Raw genomic sequence first — 20978 nt, 5'->3', positions numbered from 1 at the left:
CCAATCATTCTTGGCGTTACTCAATTGTAACTTACAAGAAGAGCAGCATTTGCGCAAGCGCATTTCATAGCTGAAAAGGTCGGAAGTCCGCCTTTGGCGTCATATAGGTGGCAGTGCAGTGAGTTCTAGTTTCACTGGTTCCAACCTCCTCTCGCCGTTCCTTGGGTGTAAACCCCCCGGGTTTCAGTTCTTTCAAACAGGCTACTGAAAGGGTCTTAAATGGCCATTGAAAAGGAAAAAGGAACACGCTGAGACGTCGCTTACGTCCCTGCGCATGTGCAGTGACCTGAGCGGACTCTCCGGGGCGTGGCCTAAGCGTGGACGCTCCGCGCGTGCGCTCACCTCGCTTCTTGTGGCTGCAGCTGGGAGGCTCCTGGAGTATGTCGGCCCCGTTTGAGGAACGCAGTGGGGTGGTTCCTTGCGGGACGCCGTGGGGTCAGTGGTACCAGACCTTGGAGGAGGTGTTCATTGAAGTTCAGGTGCCGCCGGGCACTCGCGCCCAGGATATCCAGTGCGGCCTGCAGAGCCGGCATGTGGCGCTGGCCGTGGGTGGTCGCGAGATCCTTAAGGTAGCGGCAAGTCGGGGCTTGTGCCCAGTTTCTTCCTGGCCCCTGAGTCCCCGAGTCCTAAGGTTCAGGGTTTCCGTGGAAAGACTTGGAAGGCCGAATGGCTCCTTGCCCGAAAGAGCTATAGCATTGGCCTAGTTTTGTTCTGGTCGGAGCCCCCACTCAAGGCTGGTCCTGAGTTGAGTGGAGATTTGAGGAGCCCAATTTTCTGGCTTTCTCAACCAAATGAAACGGCTTCTTTTGTTCCTCTGCGGGTCTTCACCTGGATCTTTAAAGGAACAAATGTTTATCGTACATATATTTTCTTCCAGGCACTGATTTAGGTGCTAAGAGGTCAGAGGTGAATAAGATATACGTTTCTTGCACACAGATTATGTTCTTGTAGGGAGGCATAATAAAACTAAACTAATAAATGTTTAGGCAGTCACGGAAAAGTAAAGAAGAAAATAAGGGATAAGGATACAGGGATGAGGATTCAGAGACGATATCAGGTGATTTATTTTTTCATCAAAATGAGACAAAAATCTGCATGTTTGTGGAGTGGTTAAGCAGATAGTCTAGGGTTGTTTGGAGAGAATAATACTTCATTTATTCTCATCATGCCCCTTAGATCTGAGAACTGCATTTTCCTGGATAAGCTTTATAGTTATATTCAATTACGTCGAAGTTGGACTTCTTTCCCAGATTACATACTCACGATGTTTGACGATAGTGTAGCGAAGGGAGATTCTTTGATGTAGGATACCTGGCTCTGCCGTTTCTCTAATTTTGTAACCTTGGGCAAGAGATTATTCTGTGTCCTTATGCCTTCATCCACAAAGTGTGATAATTATAGTACCTTTCTGATAGGATTGTTTTGAGCGTTAGGTGCTATCCATGGGAATTAAGAGTTTGGGCAAGTGCCTGGTATGTAATGAGTTTACATGCTAGCTGTTACTGTTATCTTTAATATGGAAGTGCTTTAAGTGCCTCAGAGAAAAGGGAGAGAGCCATGTGGAAGACATTGATTTATGTCAGCTTGGATTTTAATGACCTTTCTGAATAGTTGTGCAGTTCGTGGTTTCCTGAACAGTGGTTTAAGATTACCATTCAAATTTACCTTAGTAATTTCAGAACTTTAGCAGTGACTTTAACAGTAACTTTATTTACAATTTAGCAGTAACTTCAACTTCAGGATTTTAGATACATGTTTAGACTAGTAAGATTTTTTTCTCACTGGTGTTGAAATACAAAAAAAATGTGTTTGCTTTATGTGGCATTTTAATTTTATTTCCTAAAACTTAAATTTGGCAAGTAGCAACAAATCAAAATGGATTTGAGCAGATGCATTCTCTTTTAAACTTATGTTCTGTTGATTTCTTTCTTAAAACAACAGTTTCATCACAGTTTATCTGAAATCAGAACTACAGTATGTGCTTTAAAATTTTTTAGTGCTACATTGCCCAACAAAGAGATTGAACCAGATTTTTGAAGTTTATTTTAAAAGACATCATTTCTTAATTTCAGCAGGGAAGCTCTTGTAGTTCATTTTAATTGGTAAAGTCAAAGCATTTCATATATTAATTTCACATTTGGCTACTAAGTGATCAGTGATATTTATTCATCTCCTGAAAATTAAGGAGTTCTGATCTTTCTTTTGAGAGCCGTGTGTTGTCAGTAAATATCCCAAGCAGTGTAAACTAGGTTGCCTTTAACTTGCTAGGAGGAAAGATAGGGTTGAACACCTATCAAATATGTTGAAATGGTATAAAATTTTATCTCCCTACCATAACCAAGCTAGACAACGAACATCTGGATTAGATAGGAAATTAGCAAAGTTGGGGCACTTGGGTGGTCAGTTAAGCGTCCAATTTTGGCTCAGGTCATGATCTCACAGTTCGTGAGTTTGAGCCCTCGTTGGGCTCTGTGCCAATAGCTTGGAGCCTGGAGCATGGTTTGGAGTCTGTGTCTTGCTCTCTGACCCTCTCCCACTTGCACACTCTCTCTCTCTCTCTCTCTCTCTCTCTCTCTCTCTCTCAAAAATAGATAAACATTAAAAAAAATTTGTAAACAAAAAGGAAATTGGCAAACTCTTAAATCATGAAAGTCTTATAAAAATTAATGACATTAATGTTTTCAGTACATAGATATTTCATGTACTAAAATAAACATTTTTATTTATTTACTTATTTTTTGTACTAAAATAAATATGTTTATTTTTCAGGGCAAACTCTTTGATTCTACAATAGCTGATGAGGGAACATGGACTTTGGGTAAGAGTGATCTATAATTGTTGGAATCTTTTTAAAAATTAATCTTGTCTTCAAACTTAGTATGTTTCTTCTGTGGTATCAGGTTCTTTGTCTTTGCAGCTCTGGAAGATAGAGTGATAGAAATGTATTGTAAATAGTTACCTAATGGTTTTTGAAAATATACAATTTTATGATGAACTCTAATTTCTTTGTGATTTTTGTTTAGAGGACAGAAAAATGGTCCGTATTGTTCTTACAAAGACAAAGAGAGATGCAGCAAATTGTTGGACTTCTCTTCTAGAATCTGAATATGCAGCTGATCCTTGGGTGCAAGACCAAATGCAGAGAAAACTTACATTAGAAAGATTCCAGAAAGAAGTAAGTCAGATGAGTGTATGAATACATATTGTTCATTGTACATATGAATACATATGAATAACAATACATATTGTTAAGCATTTTAAGATCATAGAAAAATTATTTTTTGAAATTAAAACTCAAATTTGGTTACAGAAAAATCACAAAAGTTCTTTAAAGGAGTTTTTAAAGTTAAATGGTTAGAAAAATTACTGGTCTTTTTTGTGGATTTTAGTTTTTCAGAATTTCTGGGAAGGGTTTTGTTTGTAATGCCATAGTTTATAAGTTTAAATTTATTTAATGTACACCAGTAATGCACGAGTGAACTCATAAAAATTTAGTGTAGACTTACATAGTGTAAAAAAGTTATAGGTTCCTTTCATTAACATCTCTCCATTCCTTGCTTCTGTTTCATTTTTATCTCATTGATATATTGGCTTGCTGCTTTGTTTGTAACATAAATGCAGGATCACACTATATGTATTGTTTGTTTTTTTTCTCCTTCTAAGTGCTTCAGAATGTTTTCTAGTTTGACTGTATCATCGTTATTTATTTGGCTCTTCCCTTTTGATAAGATTTGGATTTTTCGATTTGTATCTATTTCACAGTTTGTTCTTTCATCTTTTTGAAACTATTCCAGTGTTCCATTAATTTATCTAGGAGAAGAATTACTGGATCAAAGCCCTCTTCAAGTTTTGATGGATAATTTCTATGTATATAATGGTGATTTCCTAATTTGTATCTCCAGTCTAGACTTTTCTCCCAAGTATTGGACTCACATTTCTAGTTGCGTATTCAGCATCTCCACTTGTTGATCTGACCTATCAGACTCAACATACTCAACATGAACTCCCTAACTTCCTCCCACAGTTGTTATACCTCTAGCCTTCTCATCTTGGTTGATGGAAACTGCTTGTTCAGAAATGGGAAATCATCCTCCATTCCTAGCTCTCTCTCACACACCGTATCCAATTTGTTAGGAAACCTTACTGGCACTACCTTCCAAGTATATTCAGAATTTGTCCACTTGTCACCACCAACTTTCCAACCACTCTGATCTGGACCACCTGTAATGTCTTGCCTAAGTTACTCTAATAGTCTTCTAATGGTTCTCGTCTACCCTTGCCAAGCTGCAGTGTTCTCAAAACAGCATAGCAGTCCTTTTAAAAATGCAAGTCAGAACATATCGCTTCTCTTCTCAGAACTCTTTCACTCTAGTAAAAGACAAAGTTTTTTTTCCAGGCCCTATCTGATGTGGTCTTCCATGATCTCCCTGACTTCTTCTCCTGCAACTGTCTGCTTCAGTCATTTTACCTTAGCCATATTGTATTACCTTAGCTTTTTTGTATTTTTGAATATTCCAGGCCATTCCTTTTCTGTCCTTTTGACTACAGTGTTCTCCCAAAGCTTGGCTGACTTCTTCATTGTTTTCAAGTCATTGCTCTGTAAAGCATATTTTGATCTTTGATCATCCTATTTAAATACTATGATCTCATTTCCCTTACTCTGTTCGCCCTGTCTTCCTCCCTCCCTTCCTCCCTTCCTTCCTTCCTTCCTTCCTTCCTTCCTTTCTGGCACTTGCACCAACTTCTAACGCTCTGGATCAGGGGCTGGCAAGCTATGGTCCATGGGTGAAATCTGGCCGACTCCCAGTTTTTGAAGTGAAGTTATACTGCAATACAGCTATGCTTGTTCTTTTGGTATTTTCTTTCATATAGCGATACCAGACTTACGTAGTTATGGCAGAGACTATGCGGCCTTCATAGCCTAAAATATTTACTACTTGGCTCTTTACAGAAAAGTTGGCCAACCCCTCTACTAGCTAACTTACGGTTTTATTGTTTGTGTTCTCCTATAACAATGGCAGCTCCACCAGTGCAGGGATCTTTGTTTTATTCACTCTTGAATTCCACATGCTTCTAATGGTGTCTTCCAAACAGTTGGAACTCAGTAAATGTTTGTTGAATAAGTGAAATGCCCTCCAAAGAGACTAAAGCATGAGATAGTACTTACTTCATAGGATTATTGTGAGGATTAAATATGTTAATAAATGCAATGCTCTTAGAACCCTGCCTGGCATGTAGCAAACTCTCAAATGATGCTAGTTATTAAAATCTATTTTCACACTTTATACTAAGTATTGTGTTTGTCCATACACTTGCCAACCTTTTAATATACAACATTTGTAGATCTGAAAATTCAAATATACCTTCTAATTTTAAGTTCTATTTTGGTGATTACAGTGAAATTTGGTATCTTTTCACATGTTTATTGGTCATTTAGATTTCCTGTTTTGTCAGTGGCTAGTTCATGTCTTTACCATTTCCCTTTTGGGTTACTTATACTTTTCCTTAAAAGTTTTATTTTATCATTATTTTTTTCATGTCTTTTAGAATCCTGGTTTTGACTTCAGTGGAGCAGAAATCTCAGGAAACTACTCTAAAGGTGGACCAGATTTCTCAAATCTTGAGAAATAACCACTACTTTTTTTTTTGCTGCATTCTGTGGATCTCAGCAGATGTTGCCAACTTAATCAAAGGAACAGATTATGTGATGGAAGGAAAATGTGGATACCTGCAGTTAACAAATTGCAAAATATATTTACCTATGGTTCTAAAAATTGTATTCAAATATGAATTACATAGGAAACATCTTAAATACTGTGGAAGCTATTCTACTAATAGAAAGTAACTTTTTTTTTTGGACTTGTTTTTTTGCTCAGCATGAAGTTTTATATGCTGCATTTTACTAATTTCATATTTAACCTGTATTTTTAATACGAAAAACATTAGGGTATAGATCATGTGAAATGACCGGGTGCCTTCAGGGACAATTAAATTTTTCTTTCAGTAAGTGTAATGCAGGAATAATGATCAATAAACTTTTCTAAATAGGAATTGTGGACCCCTTTGTCTAAGTATACCAGTTCATACAAGGAATTATATTGCTGAAAAAAGTTTTAAGAAAGGAAAAGTCCACAAATATATTCTGAGTAATGTAATTTCAAGAGTTAATGAAAATTTCTGAAGTAGCATATTATTCCTTGGGAGATGACTGTCAAGAAATTTGAAAAATAGTTAGAAACCTAACAATAGGAATGGATTAATACAAAACAGAAGCAGTAAAGTGAATGTGGTTATTGGGTGAGTCCTTTGTCAGTGACAGAAAGCAAATTATGGTTAATGTTTATAAGTAAGTGACATAATTTTGCTCTTCAGTGATCCAGACACATAAGTATGGATTGTCTTAAAACTGTGATTCATTCTTTTTATGTCCTTTGAAATTTAAAAATATTTCTGTCTATATTTTTTAAAGGTTTTATTTTTAAGTAAGCTCTATACCCAGTGTGGGGCTTAAACCCACAACTCCAAGATCAAGAGTCTCATGCTCCATCGACTGAGCCAGCCACCTGCCCCTAAGAAATATTTTAAACGGTCCCAACGTTTAGAAAAGTTACTTGTAAAGTACGCAAATTGTTTTCTTCCTGATCTGTTTGTAAGTTTATGATATGATGCTGCATCACCTCTGAGTACCTTAGTGTGTATTTCCTTCAAAGAACATGCTCTTACGTCACAACAATACAACCATTAAAATCAGGAAATTAGCACTGATACCTTCTGACCATCTAATCCTCACATCTTCATTGCATTCAAGTTTAACTGATTGTCCCAGTAATGTCCTATATAGCAAAAGGATCCAGTCGGAATCATGCCTTGCCTTTAGATTAGATGTCAGGTGTCTTTGGTCTACTTCAATCTGTACCAAGTCCTCATTTTTTCTTGACTTTTGCAGCCTTGGCACTTTTGAAGATTACAGGCTAGTTTTGTACAATATCCCTCATTCTAAGTTTTGTCTGATACTTCTTGATTAGATTCAGGTTATGCATCTTTGGGAGGAATGTTACAGAAATGATGCCATGTTCTTATTGCATCCTGTCATGAGTTAGTAACTTTAATTTGTCCTTTTTCTGATGGTCTTTACTTTAGATCACTGAATAAGTGGTGTCTGCCAGTCTTATCCACAGTAAAGCTATCCTTTTTTGGTTTATAATTTTGTGGGAAAGTAGTTTCAGAGTACTACCTTGTTTTTCATCAAACTTCCAACTTATATCTATATGGACTCATGATTTGCTACTTTGTTCAGTGGGTTAAAATCTATTGTTACCATTACTGTGATGCTCACAGTTTTTCTTGATTTGGCCAGGGGAAGACCATTCTAGGTGACTTCTGTCCTTTTGACATGTCCCATCATTATTTGAGTAATTTCTTACTCCTTTCCATGAGATATAACAGACTTATGGTTTCCCTGCCCTAGCTCAAGAAAAAGCCATTTTTTTTTTTTTAACGTGCCCTGTTTTTTTTAAATGGAGGATGGTATTTAGAAGCCAAGATTTGTGTGCTAGTGAGCAACTGCTGTTGGTGTGTGTGTATGTTGCTTATATATATCTGTATTTATTTCTATATGTATATTGAAAACCATGAGTTCACACTTACGCTTTCATTTCTGATCCCATGGGGTTCATTTTTCTTTTCTCCCTTCCTATAAAACAGTAACGGTGAGAAGCCTGATTCCTATATTCTTAATGTATTTGGTTCCCTATACTAGGTCATCTTCTCATCTTCTCATGAATTCTTTCTTTACTCTGCTCAGGCTCCCGACACCCTGCTCCAAGCAAGGATATCCTCACCTGCTTGCACCCGAACACCCTATTATGGGCCAATGCAACCCAGCCATACCCTTTGTCAAAATGTCTACCTTGTTCACTTTACCCAGTTACTTTAGGAATTAATTGTTGGGGAAGAGGCTTTTTTCTTCTAATTGGCTTCTCTTCTTGACATTTAGGAAAAAAAAAATACTTTGAATAAACAGTAAATTTAACTCTCCTGTTCATAGTTTTATAAATTTTTAAAAAAATATTTATGTATTTTGAGCATGAGCGAGAACCAGCAGGGGAGGGGCAGAGAGGGAGACAGAAGCCTGAGCAGGTCCATACTGTTAGCGCAGAGCCCAATACAGGGTTCGAATTTACAAACTGTGAGATGATGACCTGTGCTGAAATCAAGAGTTAGATGCTTAACTGAGTGAGCCAGGTGCCCCCATAGTTTTGTGAATTTTTAATATATTCTGTTCATAAGTTTTGTGAATTTTAACATGTAGAGGTATGTGTAAGCACCTCATAAATTAGGAGATTGAACTCTATGCCCCACATTGGGCTCAAACTCATGACGCTGAGATCAAGTAGACCCATGCTTTACTGACTGAGCCAGACATGCACCCCAAGAGGTTAGTTTAATCAGCACAAAAACAATGCTCTTCTTTGTAGTCATACCCCACTCCTAGCCTCAGACCCTGGCAACCACTGATTAAGACTGTCTCTAGTTTTGTCTTTTCAAGAATGTTACAGCAATGGAATCATACATAATACTAAAAAAAAACCACCCAGCTTTATTGAAAAATAATCCACATAGTATACATTTCACCCATTAAAAGTATGTAATTCAATGGTCTTTAGTCATCTATTCAGCCATTACTATAGTCAGTTTTCATTTTCATCACCTCAAAACTCATTCCTTTTCGCTATCAACTCTCTCCCTTGACGGAACCCCCAGCCAAGCAACCACTGAATAATCTGCTTTCTATCTCATAAATTTCTCTTTTTTGGACATTTCATATACATGGAATCATAATATGTGGTCTTTTGTTACTGGCTTCTTTCACTTGACATAATGTTTTAGTTGTTTATCCGTGTTCTAGTACGTCAGTATTTCAATCTTTCTTTATGGCTGAATAATATATATTATTCAGCTGAATAATCCGTTGTATAACTGCCACACATTTATCCATTTGTCAGTTGATGGACATTTGGGAGGTTTTTACCTTTAGGCTATTATTAGTAATAATAGCCAAAACATTCAAGTTCAAGTTTTTATGTGCGTGTATATTTTCATTTCTTACCTAGAAATTCTATAGAAATTATGTCTGATCATTTGAGGAATTTCTGGATTGTTTTCCAAAGTTGCTACACCATTTACATTCCTACCAAATATCTCCACATCTTTGCCAACACTTTTTATACAATTTTTGTTTTTTATTTTAGTCATCCTAGTGGATATGAACTGGTATCACACTGTGGTTTTTTGTGTTTCCCTAATGACTAATAATGTTGAGCATCTTTTCTTGTGCTTATTGGCCATTTATATATCTTCCTTGGAGAAATGTTTATTCAGATCCTTTGCCCATTTTTAATTGGATTATCTTAAGAGTTCTTTATATATTCTGTATGCAGTCTCTTATATTATTTGTATGTATTTTGTTCTATTGTGTAGTTTTTTCACTTTCTTGATGGTGTCTTAAAGTGTGAATGTTTTTAATTTTGATGTATTCTAATTCATCATGCTTTTGGCATCGTGTCTAATAACTCTTTGTGCACTCCTAGGTTATGAAGATTCTTTTCCAGTGTTTTCTTCTAAAAGTTTTATTGTATGTTTTACATTTAGATCTGTCACTTGTTATTTTATTTTTTTTTGTATAAGCTGTGAAATCTAGTTCATATTTTTGCATGTGGATGTCCAATTGTTTCAGAATAATATATTGAGAAGGCATTTCATTCTTCATTAAATTGTTTTTGCACTTTTGTCAAAAATTAGTTGATATTTATATGGGTCTGTTTTTGGTCTTCCTATTGTATTCTATTGATCTTTGTCTGTCCCTTCACAAATACCACACTACCTTAATAATTGTAATTTTGTGATAAGTCTTAAAATTGGGTAGAAGATTCCTTAAATTTAATCCTTTTTTAAAATTGTTTTGGCTGTTTTAACTTCCTTTGCCTTTCTGTATAAAGTTTAGAATCAGCTAGTCTATATCTACAAAAAAGTCCTGCTAGGGTTTTCATTGGAATAACATAAGTCTTCAATCCATGAATGTGGGACATCTCTCCATTTAGGATCTCTTTGATTTCAATCATGAGCATTTTGTGATTTTCAGCTTGTAAAGCATTTATATCTTTTGTTAGATTTATTCCTAAATGTTCATTTTGTGGAGCTGTTGTAAATGATACATTTTTTGAAATTTCAGTTTCCAATTGCACATAAGTAGTGTATAGAAATGTTGATTTTGTTTGTTGACCTTGCATCCTGTAACCTTGCTAACCTTGCTAAACTTATTTCTAGGGGTTTTTTGTTATGAATTCCTGGGATTTTCTTCATAAACCAAACAGGAGGTTTTATTCAATCAGTACTACTTCATAAGTCTATTTGTTCTTGCCCTATTGCACTTGCTATAAGAATAGAAGTGGTGGAAGTGGCCATCCCTGTCCTGTTTGGTTTTCAAATTTTGATTTAATTTTCAAATTTTGAACCTGCTTGTATTTTCCCACATCCCAAACTTGGTCATGGTATGTTACTGCAGTTTATGTATCTGGATTGTTTGTTGAAGATTTTTGTGTCTGTTCATCTGGGATACTGGTCAGTAGTTTTGGTTTTTGTATTATCTTTATCTTGGTTTGCTACCAGGGTAATGCTAGCCTTATAAAATGAGTTGGGAAGTTATTCTTATACTTCCTAGAAGAGATTTGTAGAATTTGTTTTGCCTTCTTTCAGTGTTTTATGGGATTTTCCAGTAAGATTTTAAACAACAAATTCAGTTTTGTTTTTTTTTTAATTGTTCTAGGTAATCTTTGCACCCAGCATGGGGCTCAAACTCATGACCCCAACCAAGATCAAGAGTCACATGCTCTACCAACTGAGCCAGCCAGGCACTTGAATTCATTTTTTGTTTTTAATTTTTTTTAATGTTCATTTATTTTTGAGAGAGAGAGAGGGAGAAAGAGAGAGAGCACGAGTGGGGAGGGAGCGAGAGGGAGACAAAATCCAAAGCAGGCTCCAGGCTCTCTGAGCTGTCTGCACAGAGCCGGATGCAGGGCTCAAACTCAAAACTATGAGATCATGACCTGAGCCAAAGTCAGACACTTAACCAACTGAGCCACCCAAGTTTGAATTCAGTTTTTAAAAACAGCTTACTCAGGTTATCTAGTTTTAGTTTACATTATTTTAGTTTAGATCTGGTAGTTTGTGTCTTTCAAGGAACTGATTCATATAACTCGATGTGCATAGTTGTTTGTGTTAGGTCCTGAGTGTCCTTTTAACATAGTGGTACCTCTTTCAGGCCTGAGATTGGTCATTTATGTCTTTTTTGTCAGTCTTGCTAGAGACTCATCAATTTTATTGCTTTATTCAAAGAACTTGTTTTTGGTTTTGTTGATATTCCTTATTGTTTTCAATTTCATTGATTTTTCTTTTTTTAGCCCCTCCTTTTTTTATGACCATTTTCCATCTGCTTGCTTTGGGTTTATTCTGCTCTTTTTCTAGTTTCTTTCTGTGGAAGGTTATTGAGACCTTTTTTTTTTTTTTTCTTAATAAAAGTAATTTGAATGTGAATTACTCTAAGCACTAGTATAGCTACATTTCATACATTTTGATATTTTCATTGGGTTCAAAATATTTTACTCCCTTTAGACTTCCCCTTAGAGCCATGAATTATTGAGAAGTCTGTTGGTTTCCAGGTGTTCGTAGATTTTCCTGTTACTGTTATTAATTCCTAGTTTATGATCAGAGAACATAGTCTGTAATTTTAGTTATTTTAAACTTCTTAAGGGTTGTTTTGTGACCCAGGATATGGTTTGTTTTGGTGAATGTTCCATGTCTATTTGAAAACAATACTTAATCTGCTATTATAGGATAAAGTTTTTTATGTCAGGGATTCAGTTAGTTGTTGGTATTACTCAGTTTTTGTATATTCTTGCTGATTTCCTAGTAGTTCTATAGATTACTGGTAAGTGTTTAAGTCTCCAGATATAGTTGAAGCTTTGTCCATTTCTCTTTTCAATGCTGTTTTGGCTTCTTGTATTTTAAGTTCTAATGTCAGGTGCACACAAAGATTTTATTCCTGATTTTAATTGCTCCAAAATCTATTTTGTCAAATTGATACAAAAAATTGGCATATCTGTTTTTATTTATTAATTAATTAATTCATTCATTCTTTATTTTACGGATTCTCTACCCCCAGTGTGGGACTGAGACTCATGACCCCAAGATCAAGAGTTGCATGCTGTACTGAGTGAGCCAGATGCCCTCCTCCCCGCCCTAAATTGACATCTGTAAATCAAGCTTATTTGGCTTATGTTTACTCATTTTGGTTTATGAAAATTACAGGTTTTAAACTTAGTAAGCCATAACACATCTTATAAAAATCATTTTATTAGTAAAAATAGGAAAAGCAAATTCCATAGTATTATTTTCTGATCATGATGGTGGCACTGAAGTTCATGTGGCCAGAAAATAGTTTCAGTTGTAAAGTATACAATTTCATAAGTCCATGTAATTGTCTATTTTGGGAGGTAATGTGCAGTGGTTAAGAGCACGGCCTTTGCCTGGATTTAAATCCTCATTCCCAAATATCAGATATGTGACCTTGGGCTAATTGCTCACCTTTTGTGTGGCTCCAGTTCATTTGTAAATTGGGATACTCTCATTTAATTTGGAGGAATTGAGATGATTCATATGAAACATGACAGTAGTACCTGACAGTAGAAAACTATCATTGCTAATCACAAATGTTAGATCTAGCAATGTCTGTTTTTATATTTTTAAGTAAGTACTGTGCCCAACATGGGGTTTCAACTTAAGACCCAGAGATCAAGAGTCACATGCTCTACAGACAGAGCCAGCTAGGCCCCCCAGAAATGTGTTTTTAGATAGTATGTTACATAATTTGAAATACATAAGGTTCAGGTGCCCTTTTGAAAACTAACACTGAAAAGGGGGGTTATTAAGTATGTCTAAGCTAAGTGCAAAAGGAACTTTCCTTTATAACAGTTTTTGTATCAGTAACTCCTTGCAATGTTCACATTGTCTTCTTAATTAACCTAATTGCTTCAAAATCCTGTTGTTTCAGTTCAAATTACCAATTGATCTAAGCAGGCTAACACAGCACCTGGTTGTTAATCTGTCATTACCAAGCACATTGCTGGAATGCCCTTTAAAGTAAGACAGTTTGTACAGAACTTCAAGTGGGCTGAATATAAGGGTGAATTTGTACTGAGGATATCCACAGTAGTCCTGAATCTACATGAGAGAAGTAACCAATGTTGCATAAACACCACCTGTTTAATGCATATTAAAACATATTTGTCCTAATCTTGTGTCTTCTAAAAAGCCATTAGCAAGTAAAGCAACAATTAGGTTAAAGCCATACTATTAATTGAGATTTTGTTCCTGCTACTGTGCATCTTACTTTCCTGCTAAATTTAAATTTACTGAGTGGAGATAGCTTTTTATTGTGGTTCTGGCATCACATTGCCAAAATAGTTAAACCAGAAGAGAAACAAACACAAACTACCCAGCAAAGGAATGCATGTCAGTAACTTTATTGAAAGATAAATCCCTTAGTACCAAAACATAATGGTAGTTGGTTAGGCTGCCTTTGCCAACTCAGAATTAATCACTGATGAGGTCAGATTATTGAAATGATGAGCCTTTTGGGAAAACTGAGGTTATCCACAAAACACAGTTTACAAAACTATAAGATATATTATGGTTCTTTGGTTTATTTTCCAGGCACATTTACCCATAACATGTCAAATTTGGGTAGAGCCATTCTGGATGGACTCAGGCTACTACTCACTGCACTGCGTAACTGTTTACAACACTTTTAATGCCACAGATCTCCTTATAGACTTAATAGAAAATCCTGAATACTACCTTAGCAACTTCATAATTATGAAGACATCTCTTACCTTTTTAATGACTTCCTTTAGGCACAAGAGGGACAATTAGTGAAAGTATATTCTCTTCCTTTTAAAATTCTAAATCAGCAGTTCTTTTTTTAAATGTTTATTTTTGAGAGAGAGTGCGAGCATTGGAGGGGCAGAGAGAGAGGGGGACAGAGGACCCAAAGCAGGCTCTGCACTGACAGCAGAGGGCACAATGCAGGGCTCATGAACTGTGAGATCATGACCTAAGCCAAAGTTGGATGCTTAACCGAATGAGCCAACCAGTACCCCCTGGAATAGCAGTTGTTATAAAAACAGCCCTTAGTAGAAGCTTACGGAGTGTTAAGTTTTTGAAGTGAAGTTGATTTATTTTGAATTACACAATTAAACCAGTTTTTCTTGATGGGATTAGACGGAGGCAGTAGATATTGTGTAAGTTTTGTCATGGATACAAATATTACCTGTTTTTTAGAAAAAATATTAAAGATAACCTAATATGCCAAAATGACTAGGTCTGTAGTTTTGCTTTTATAAAATGCCCTCAAATTTAAATGTGATTTCCAAGTAGCAATAAAGTCCACATCTCTGGATTATCTGTTTGCACTACAGGTACCAAGAAACCATTTTCACTGCCTAAAACAGTAACCCTTATTATGCCTTAAAAGTGCATTTGTGAATTGTTGGTTTTGACGTATATCTCATAATTTAGAATTTAATTAGGTTACCACTTTTAATACCACCTAAATACAATATACTGACCCAATCTACAAAGGTGGATCAATGTTTGAAATGAAGATTCACAGTTAACCTTCCCAGGCCTGTTATTAACATTTCACATTTATACTCTTAGCTTTGATTTATATGCCTCACAGATGAATTCAAATTTAATTATAATTCCACTACAACATGTTAATTAGGTAGTTTTCCCAAATCTGAAAACATCAATGCTAATCTCGTTGTGATGTTTTGAGGCTTCACAGCTTAAATCCATTATAACATTATGGAATCCATAGCTCAGGATTGTGGAGAAAGGCTTCAGAGGAGTATTGTCATTGTAACAATCCTATTTAAACAAAAAATCAAGTTATTAGAAGTCTGCAAAATATAAATATTATTAACTATTAAAAATCAACTGTTCAATTGAAGATTTATAATCATGTCATATGTAGATGTGTTAATATTTAGTTTGAATAGGAAAAAGTGAAATCACCACTCAGGTAAATTTAGATGGCACCAATGTGTATCATATCAGTGACAAGGTTTACATTTTTTATGCATATAACTATTTTCCAGTGTTCTAACTGCTATAGCAATGGTATACAACTACAGCACTGAGACACCCTGGCAATTTGCAGATACCCAGTGTGGAGACCATCTGCCATAACTTACTTTAAGAATAACATCCAAGTTCATACTGATTTTGTTTATAAGTCAATAGTCTCAAATTACTTCATTTATGGTTGAAACTTTTGGTCCTGTTGTCCTACTCAGGCTTGTGTTAACTTTAAATGTGCAAGAACTTGAGTCTACATAAAGCAAAATAGGTGAAAAATACTGTCTTAGTGCTTCTTTTAAAATTCAGCTTATTAAGGTGATTTTCTATGCTGCTAATTTAATGAAGTGGCCAATGTACATATCAATGATTGGATAAATTCCTTACTCTCAGGGCATTCTATTTTAAATGTAGTTAGTACATGCCCTCAAATAGTAGCTAACTAGATCAGTGAAGTCATTTTCTCCATTGCTATTTTAATTCCATTGTTTATTTTGAAAATAATTCAGATTTTAATTCCTCAACTCTAGAATAAAACTGTAGCGTTAGAAGATTTTCTCTGTATGGAGAGTAACTATGAACCAAATTTACCAATTAAGGGACCATTTCAGGAATTGTTGGAAGGTGGGTTATTCTGTAGTAACTATGTTTCAATTGCCGTGCTGTACGTCCAGAAACAATCCATTTCAACTTTTGAACATTTGGTTTGGAACACTTGTTTGATGAATATTCAGTTAAACACTTGGATACAAGCTCTTGCCAGAAGGTCAAATCTCTGCCACTTATCTGTACATAAAAAAAAAAAAAATTATCAGTCAATAAAAAAGTCCTATATTATTTAACTATAGCAATAATTGTCATCTTCCTAACATGTGTCTTTCCTTGTCAAATAAATCTGAGGATAAGCTACTTACGTTTCAAACAGACACATGACATCTCATTTTACTTCAGGAGATAGTACAAGTGGTTTAGTTTCTTTTACAGCTGTTAACACCATTTAGGCTATGACCTTGACATACCTTGGAATGTGTCTGAAGACATTCTATTCCTTCTGTTAACTCTACACACTTCTGTGCTTGGATCTCCAGTGCAATGATAGACAATGCCAACACAGAAGGCTAAAAGATAAAATTTAAAGTAAGTATTGAATAGAAAATATGTATATAAGTAGGTTTAATCTTTATATAAAATATTTACCTTTGCTTTAGAAAATATGATCCTGCAGTGGCATGCCTTAAGCTGAGCTTCTAGTCTTTCAAAATTAAGGCTATTCTTCCTTTAAAAAGAAAATGAGATTAATTTTATATAGAAAATTTAAATGTAGTCACAAGAGATTTTTAGAACACTGAAGTCATTTTAAAGTAAAGTTTATGCACACTTACCACAGAAAATAAATTATCTGAAGAATTCCTTCAATGGCATTAACTTCTTAAAGATGTCATAAATGAATTTTAAATAATTGGTTCCCCCTTGTTGAAAAATGTATTATGCCACAACTATCCAGTTTTTTAATCTATTTCTACACCTACTAAAGTTCTTTTTCCATAAATCTGTTAGATGCTTACTTACTAGGTTCTATGAGTTAACTAGTCTATAAATGGAAAATATAATTTAAAAATGTAAACATGTCCTTTAATCCTAAGAATTGGCCTTCACAGACTTCAAGAAGCTGTTGACAGCTTCTGCTGGATAGTGAAGTGAAAGTGCTGAAGGTGTCATTTTGTTTAGTTTTTTTCCCCCTCATTTTGCTTATTTTCATTAGAATTATCCCAAGATACTGATTATTTGCAACATCCAGAACACCATTTTGATTTCCAAATCTTTGGGCAAAACAAAGGTCACATACCTTTCAACTGGCAAGTTCTCTTGAATAAGTGAATAGTAGAGTTGCAGAAATTGAAAGGCAGTAGTAGCTTTGACTTTCCAACACACCTTCTCCAATACAATCTTTTCCATTCTCATCAAGTCTGAAACTGTGAACCTATACTGGCTTATTCGGATCAAGTCAGTTGCCAATGGGACATTCCTTTCCTCTTCTATTGATTTTACAGCCAGATAGAAGCAGCTCAGCCCAACACACCCAAGGTGTTTGGGCTGTACCTAAAAAGACAGTAAGCCCATTTCTTTAGCTTATTTCAATTAAACCATAAAGGATAATATAGAACTCAGACCCATCATTATGACAATGTATCCTTGAGGTTTATTTTTCAACTGTGAAGGACCTAACAATATCCAATCATACTTCAACTGCAGCCGGTCAATGCTATGTACCCACTTGGAACCAATTTTGGAGAAAGTGGACTAAGTTTCAGTGTAATGTTTGGATTTAGCCCATATGAAACTTTTTTTTTTTCCCCTTTGTAACTCACTGTAGAACTGTCAGCACTGTGTTCTAGTTGGGCCAAATAAATTAACTGGTCAAAGGCTTCTGTGAGGACTGAAACACCTTTACAGCTCATGCACAAAATTTCTTTCTAGGAAGATGTGTTTTTCCAGGCTGTTTTCTTTATGTAATGTGTAAAATAGTTTTTAAATACTTTAGCACACACTGTTTATTCTGCTTCTAAAGCTTTACCCACTCCCAGTCTTTTATTTATTCTTTCCAGAATACCTACAATGTAACAGTGTCAAGCTTCTATCCACCCTAAATTCCAGCTTAAACTAAACTTTAAGAAGCTTGTACCAGTGTTTGTACCCTTCTTTTCTTGGAACCCCTCTAACATATTTATTCCTCTTTAGATGTTTAATTTTATTATACTTTGCATTGTATAATAGTTATTGGCACAAACATCCTCACATAAGATTATAATATTTTTAAGGGACAGATGTGTATTATTAATCTGTGCAACATTTATAGATTCAAAGGTAGTGTCCAAAGAATAGTTTAATTAGTCTGTCTGAGCAAGTTTTTTGAACCATCCAATTCAGCAAACACGGAGTTCTTTCTGTATATGATGTGTTGTGAAGGACTAAAAGATGAGTGTCATTCCAATGGCTGTATCATCTCATTCACTAATGACCATGGGCACAGAGAAGGCAGATATATTTTTAACAGTTAAGCAAGCTCTGAAAGTTACATGGATGTCCACTTATCCAGTATAGGGAAATAATTACATAAATGTTCCTCCTTCAGAAGATACTGTCTTCCCTACTGTGTGCAAACTGATGTTGGAAATGGCAATTATAAGCAAGATCTGAATAGGTCTAGGGCTAAAACAATTAGAACTTTATATATGACTAGAAATTAAGATACTCTATTGACCAGGTGGTTCACAGCATCAAAAAAACAAAAACAACAAAAACAGCAAAAAACCTCTCTCTTAAGTAGGCTTCACGCCCAGCATGGAGCCCAGCTTGGGGCATGAACTCCTGACCCTGAGATCAAGCCCTGAGTTGAGATCAAGAGTGGACACTTAACCTACCGAGGCACCCCAGTGCCCCAAACCTCTAATTCTTAACCACAATCTAGCATTCGGCCTCTAACAAATTTCTTTAAGTTTAAAAACAACAGTAAATAAATGAAAATGCCCAACCAAAAATTTTTAAAAAACAACAGCCACCTCTCATACTGGCAGAGTCTGCAATTATTTGTTATTAGGTTGTTTTTCAATGTCAGAAGTTAAATCTAATGATGCATTCCTCTTGATTCTAAGGAAGAGTACTCATCAATGCTGTAGCACACAGAATCATCACAACGTTTTGGCTACTTGATGAATATAAAAAGGTCAAGTTTATGAATACCAGCCCAAAGCTAGCTATTCCACCTCCAAAACACACTGAGCAAAATTAAGAAATACTCTGTGTAATGTAGCTTTAAACATACCTTCATTTTGGACAGGAATCTGTCCAGTAAATTCACAGCTAGAGAAAATGTCTCCGTGTCGAAGCCAAAGAACTGAGTTAGACTAAGAAGATCTTTTACTTCAAAGTCCCTTAGCCTTGCAGTCATTCTGAGGCCATTATCGTGTGCAGATTCGATTAGTCTCAAGCCGCAGACCTTTGGCTGACATCTCGACTCCTGTTCCAACAGGGCATTCAGCTGGTGTAGCAGTTTCTGAGAGTCAGTTGTTGTCAGTACCTCTATCATCTATATATAGAACAAGGCACAGAAAGGAGTGTTAAGAAAAGCCCTTCCTGCCTTCAACAGAAAGCCAAGCAGTTTTTACTCAAGTCTCCCCTCCCCCAAAGCTGCTAGTGAAATCTAAGTCCTTGCAAAGTGCCATCTGTTACCCCCAACCCCATCCCACCAGTTGGTCACATCCCAAATTGTGAGTTTTCTACAGGGTGGGAGCTGTGCCTTAAAAAATGTGCAAACCTTCAAGAAATTCTTGTTCAAGCCATTCACTGTCAAGAAAGAACTATGAATATCGATGCTGCAAGAGTGAAATTAGATGGTAGTATGTATTCTGCTACATATTAGCAACAAGAACTGTTAATGTTAATTTTACTTAATCTCTAGTGCCTCATCTGTAAAGCGGGTATGACTATTATTACCTACCTCACAGGCTTGTGTGGAAAAATGAAATCACCTAGGTGTAGTGCTTAGCACCTATAGTAAGTACCTAGTAAACACGGGACAATAATAACTTACTTCTACCTCTGTAAAACGAGGTAACAATATTGGTCTCTGAATGGCTATTAAGATGATTCACCTAGAGTTTTGCACAGTGCGTAACACACAGCGCTCAATAATTGATAACTGTTATTGGTGTCAGGAAAGGAAGCTTAAAGGGTGCTATGGGAACACGTAGTGAGGGCAGGAGGCTAATTTAGTTGCAAAATGAATTTAGGAGTTTCATTAATTTAAAAGCCGGTATTCCACAGCTACTATGTCCTGGCCACAACGAAGCCCCGGATACAGGGCTCCTCCCATACACCAACTGAAAGACAGGGAGGCAGGGGGATCTTTAAAGTGGGGCGACGGACGCAGATGAGGAAACACTAACTTTATGGGTCCAGCTCTTTTAGCCCTGGGCTGGTCCCTGGGGCCTGGCCAACCTGGCGTTAATACTTCTCAGGAGGTCGGGTCTGGCCCCGCCCCTCCAAGCTCGAACTAGCCTGGACTTGTTGCTTACAGCAGCGGGAGAGTTAACTGAGAAAAAGGGCGCGGGCCGAACTTACCCCTCACCCTACGCCCCCAACCCTGCTACCTAGCTGCACCACGAAGTCAACCCCGAAGTCCCAGCTCACCTTGACCGCGACTGCGGCTCCTCGGTGGTAACCTCCCTCCCCGGGCCTGCTCTCACCTCACCCCAGGATATCAGATCCGACAAGCCCACGAGGCGAGAGGACTCGCGGGTAAGAGGTGAGTGGCCCGGGGAGGGGGAGCCGTCCTGGGTGGAGGTCTCCGCAGCGCCGCCGAGACGACACTGCCCACCACAGAGTCAGCTCCGAGCCGAAGGGGCCGCGCCTGACTGCCCGGGTAATATATTGGAGGGCGGGGCTTTCCCGAGTCGGGAGGGGGAGGGGGAAATTTTCGCCCCTGATTGGTGTAGTTCCTTTGATGGATGGCCCCAGCGGTCCAAAGAGGGCTGGTCTGTGGAGGAAGAAGTCTAGCCAATCAGCACACACTTCCCATCAGAGTCAAATTCTCCGCCCCTTGAGACCACGCCCTACTTCCTCTAAGCGTCTCTCATTGGAGAATTTTCTAAAGCGTCTTCAATGAAGGGGAGGTCGAACTAAATGCTGCACGCCCCCTGTCCCGGGTAAGGTCTCCTCTGGCAACCGGATTGACCAGGACATCCTTCCAGAGTGTACTGGGAGTTTTTGTTTCCTGTGGT

The 20978-nt window shown here is 36.8% G+C and overlaps 2 protein-coding genes across 2 annotated transcripts; one reads left to right on the top strand and one right to left on the bottom strand.

Moving 5' to 3' along the window:
- Nucleotides 1-147: 147 nt before the first annotated feature.
- NUDCD2 (NudC domain containing 2) lies at nucleotides 148-6051 on the top strand. Its single transcript, XM_060634943.3, has 4 exons — nucleotides 148-569; nucleotides 2770-2818; nucleotides 3024-3175; nucleotides 5548-6051. Exons 1-4 carry the CDS (start codon nucleotides 381-383, stop codon nucleotides 5629-5631), a joined length of 474 nt encoding a protein of 157 aa, XP_060490926.1. The 5' UTR covers nucleotides 148-380; the 3' UTR covers nucleotides 5632-6051.
- A 7513-nt stretch (nucleotides 6052-13564) lies between these two features.
- CCNG1 (cyclin G1) lies at nucleotides 13565-20619 on the bottom strand. Its single transcript, XM_060634942.3, has 7 exons — nucleotides 20389-20619; nucleotides 19022-19285; nucleotides 17045-17298; nucleotides 16396-16474; nucleotides 16218-16316; nucleotides 15790-15984; nucleotides 13565-14988 (listed from the first exon to the last, which is right to left on the bottom strand). Exons 2-6 carry the CDS (start codon nucleotides 19283-19285, stop codon nucleotides 15793-15795), a joined length of 888 nt encoding a protein of 295 aa, XP_060490925.1. The 5' UTR covers nucleotides 20389-20619; the 3' UTR covers nucleotides 13565-14988; nucleotides 15790-15792.
- Between the last annotated feature and the right edge of the window lie 359 nt (nucleotides 20620-20978).

The sequence above is a fragment of the Panthera onca genome, chromosome A1, assembly GCF_046562875.1.
Source record: "Panthera onca isolate mPanOnc1 chromosome A1, mPanOnc1 haplotype 2, whole genome shotgun sequence".
Classification (NCBI taxonomy): Eukaryota; Metazoa; Chordata; class Mammalia; order Carnivora; family Felidae; genus Panthera; species Panthera onca.
Note: the sequence above shows the minus strand (reverse complement) of the source record. Positions and strands in the feature narration are given on the sequence as shown.

Excerpts from the sequence above, each read along its gene's own strand:
- NUDCD2 (XM_060634943.3), top strand. The coding sequence starts at position 381 with ATGTCGGCCCCGTTTGAGGAACGCAGTGGGGTGGTTCCTTGCGGGACG. Across the intron at positions 2,819-3,023 it reads TGAGGGAACATGGACTTTGG|AGGACAGAAAAATGGTCCGT; the intron begins GTAAGAGTGATC and ends ATTTTTGTTTAG. Across the intron at positions 3,176-5,547 it reads TAGAAAGATTCCAGAAAGAA|AATCCTGGTTTTGACTTCAG; the intron begins GTAAGTCAGATG and ends CATGTCTTTTAG.
- CCNG1 (XM_060634942.3), bottom strand. The coding sequence starts at position 19,285 with ATGATAGAGGTACTGACAACAACTGACTCTCAGAAACTGCTACACCAG. Across the intron at positions 17,299-19,021 it reads GATTCCTGTCCAAAATGAAG|GTACAGCCCAAACACCTTGG; the intron begins GTATGTTTAAAG and ends CTGTCTTTTTAG. Across the intron at positions 16,317-16,395 it reads TCATATTTTCTAAAGCAAAG|CCTTCTGTGTTGGCATTGTC; the intron begins GTAAATATTTTA and ends TTTATCTTTTAG.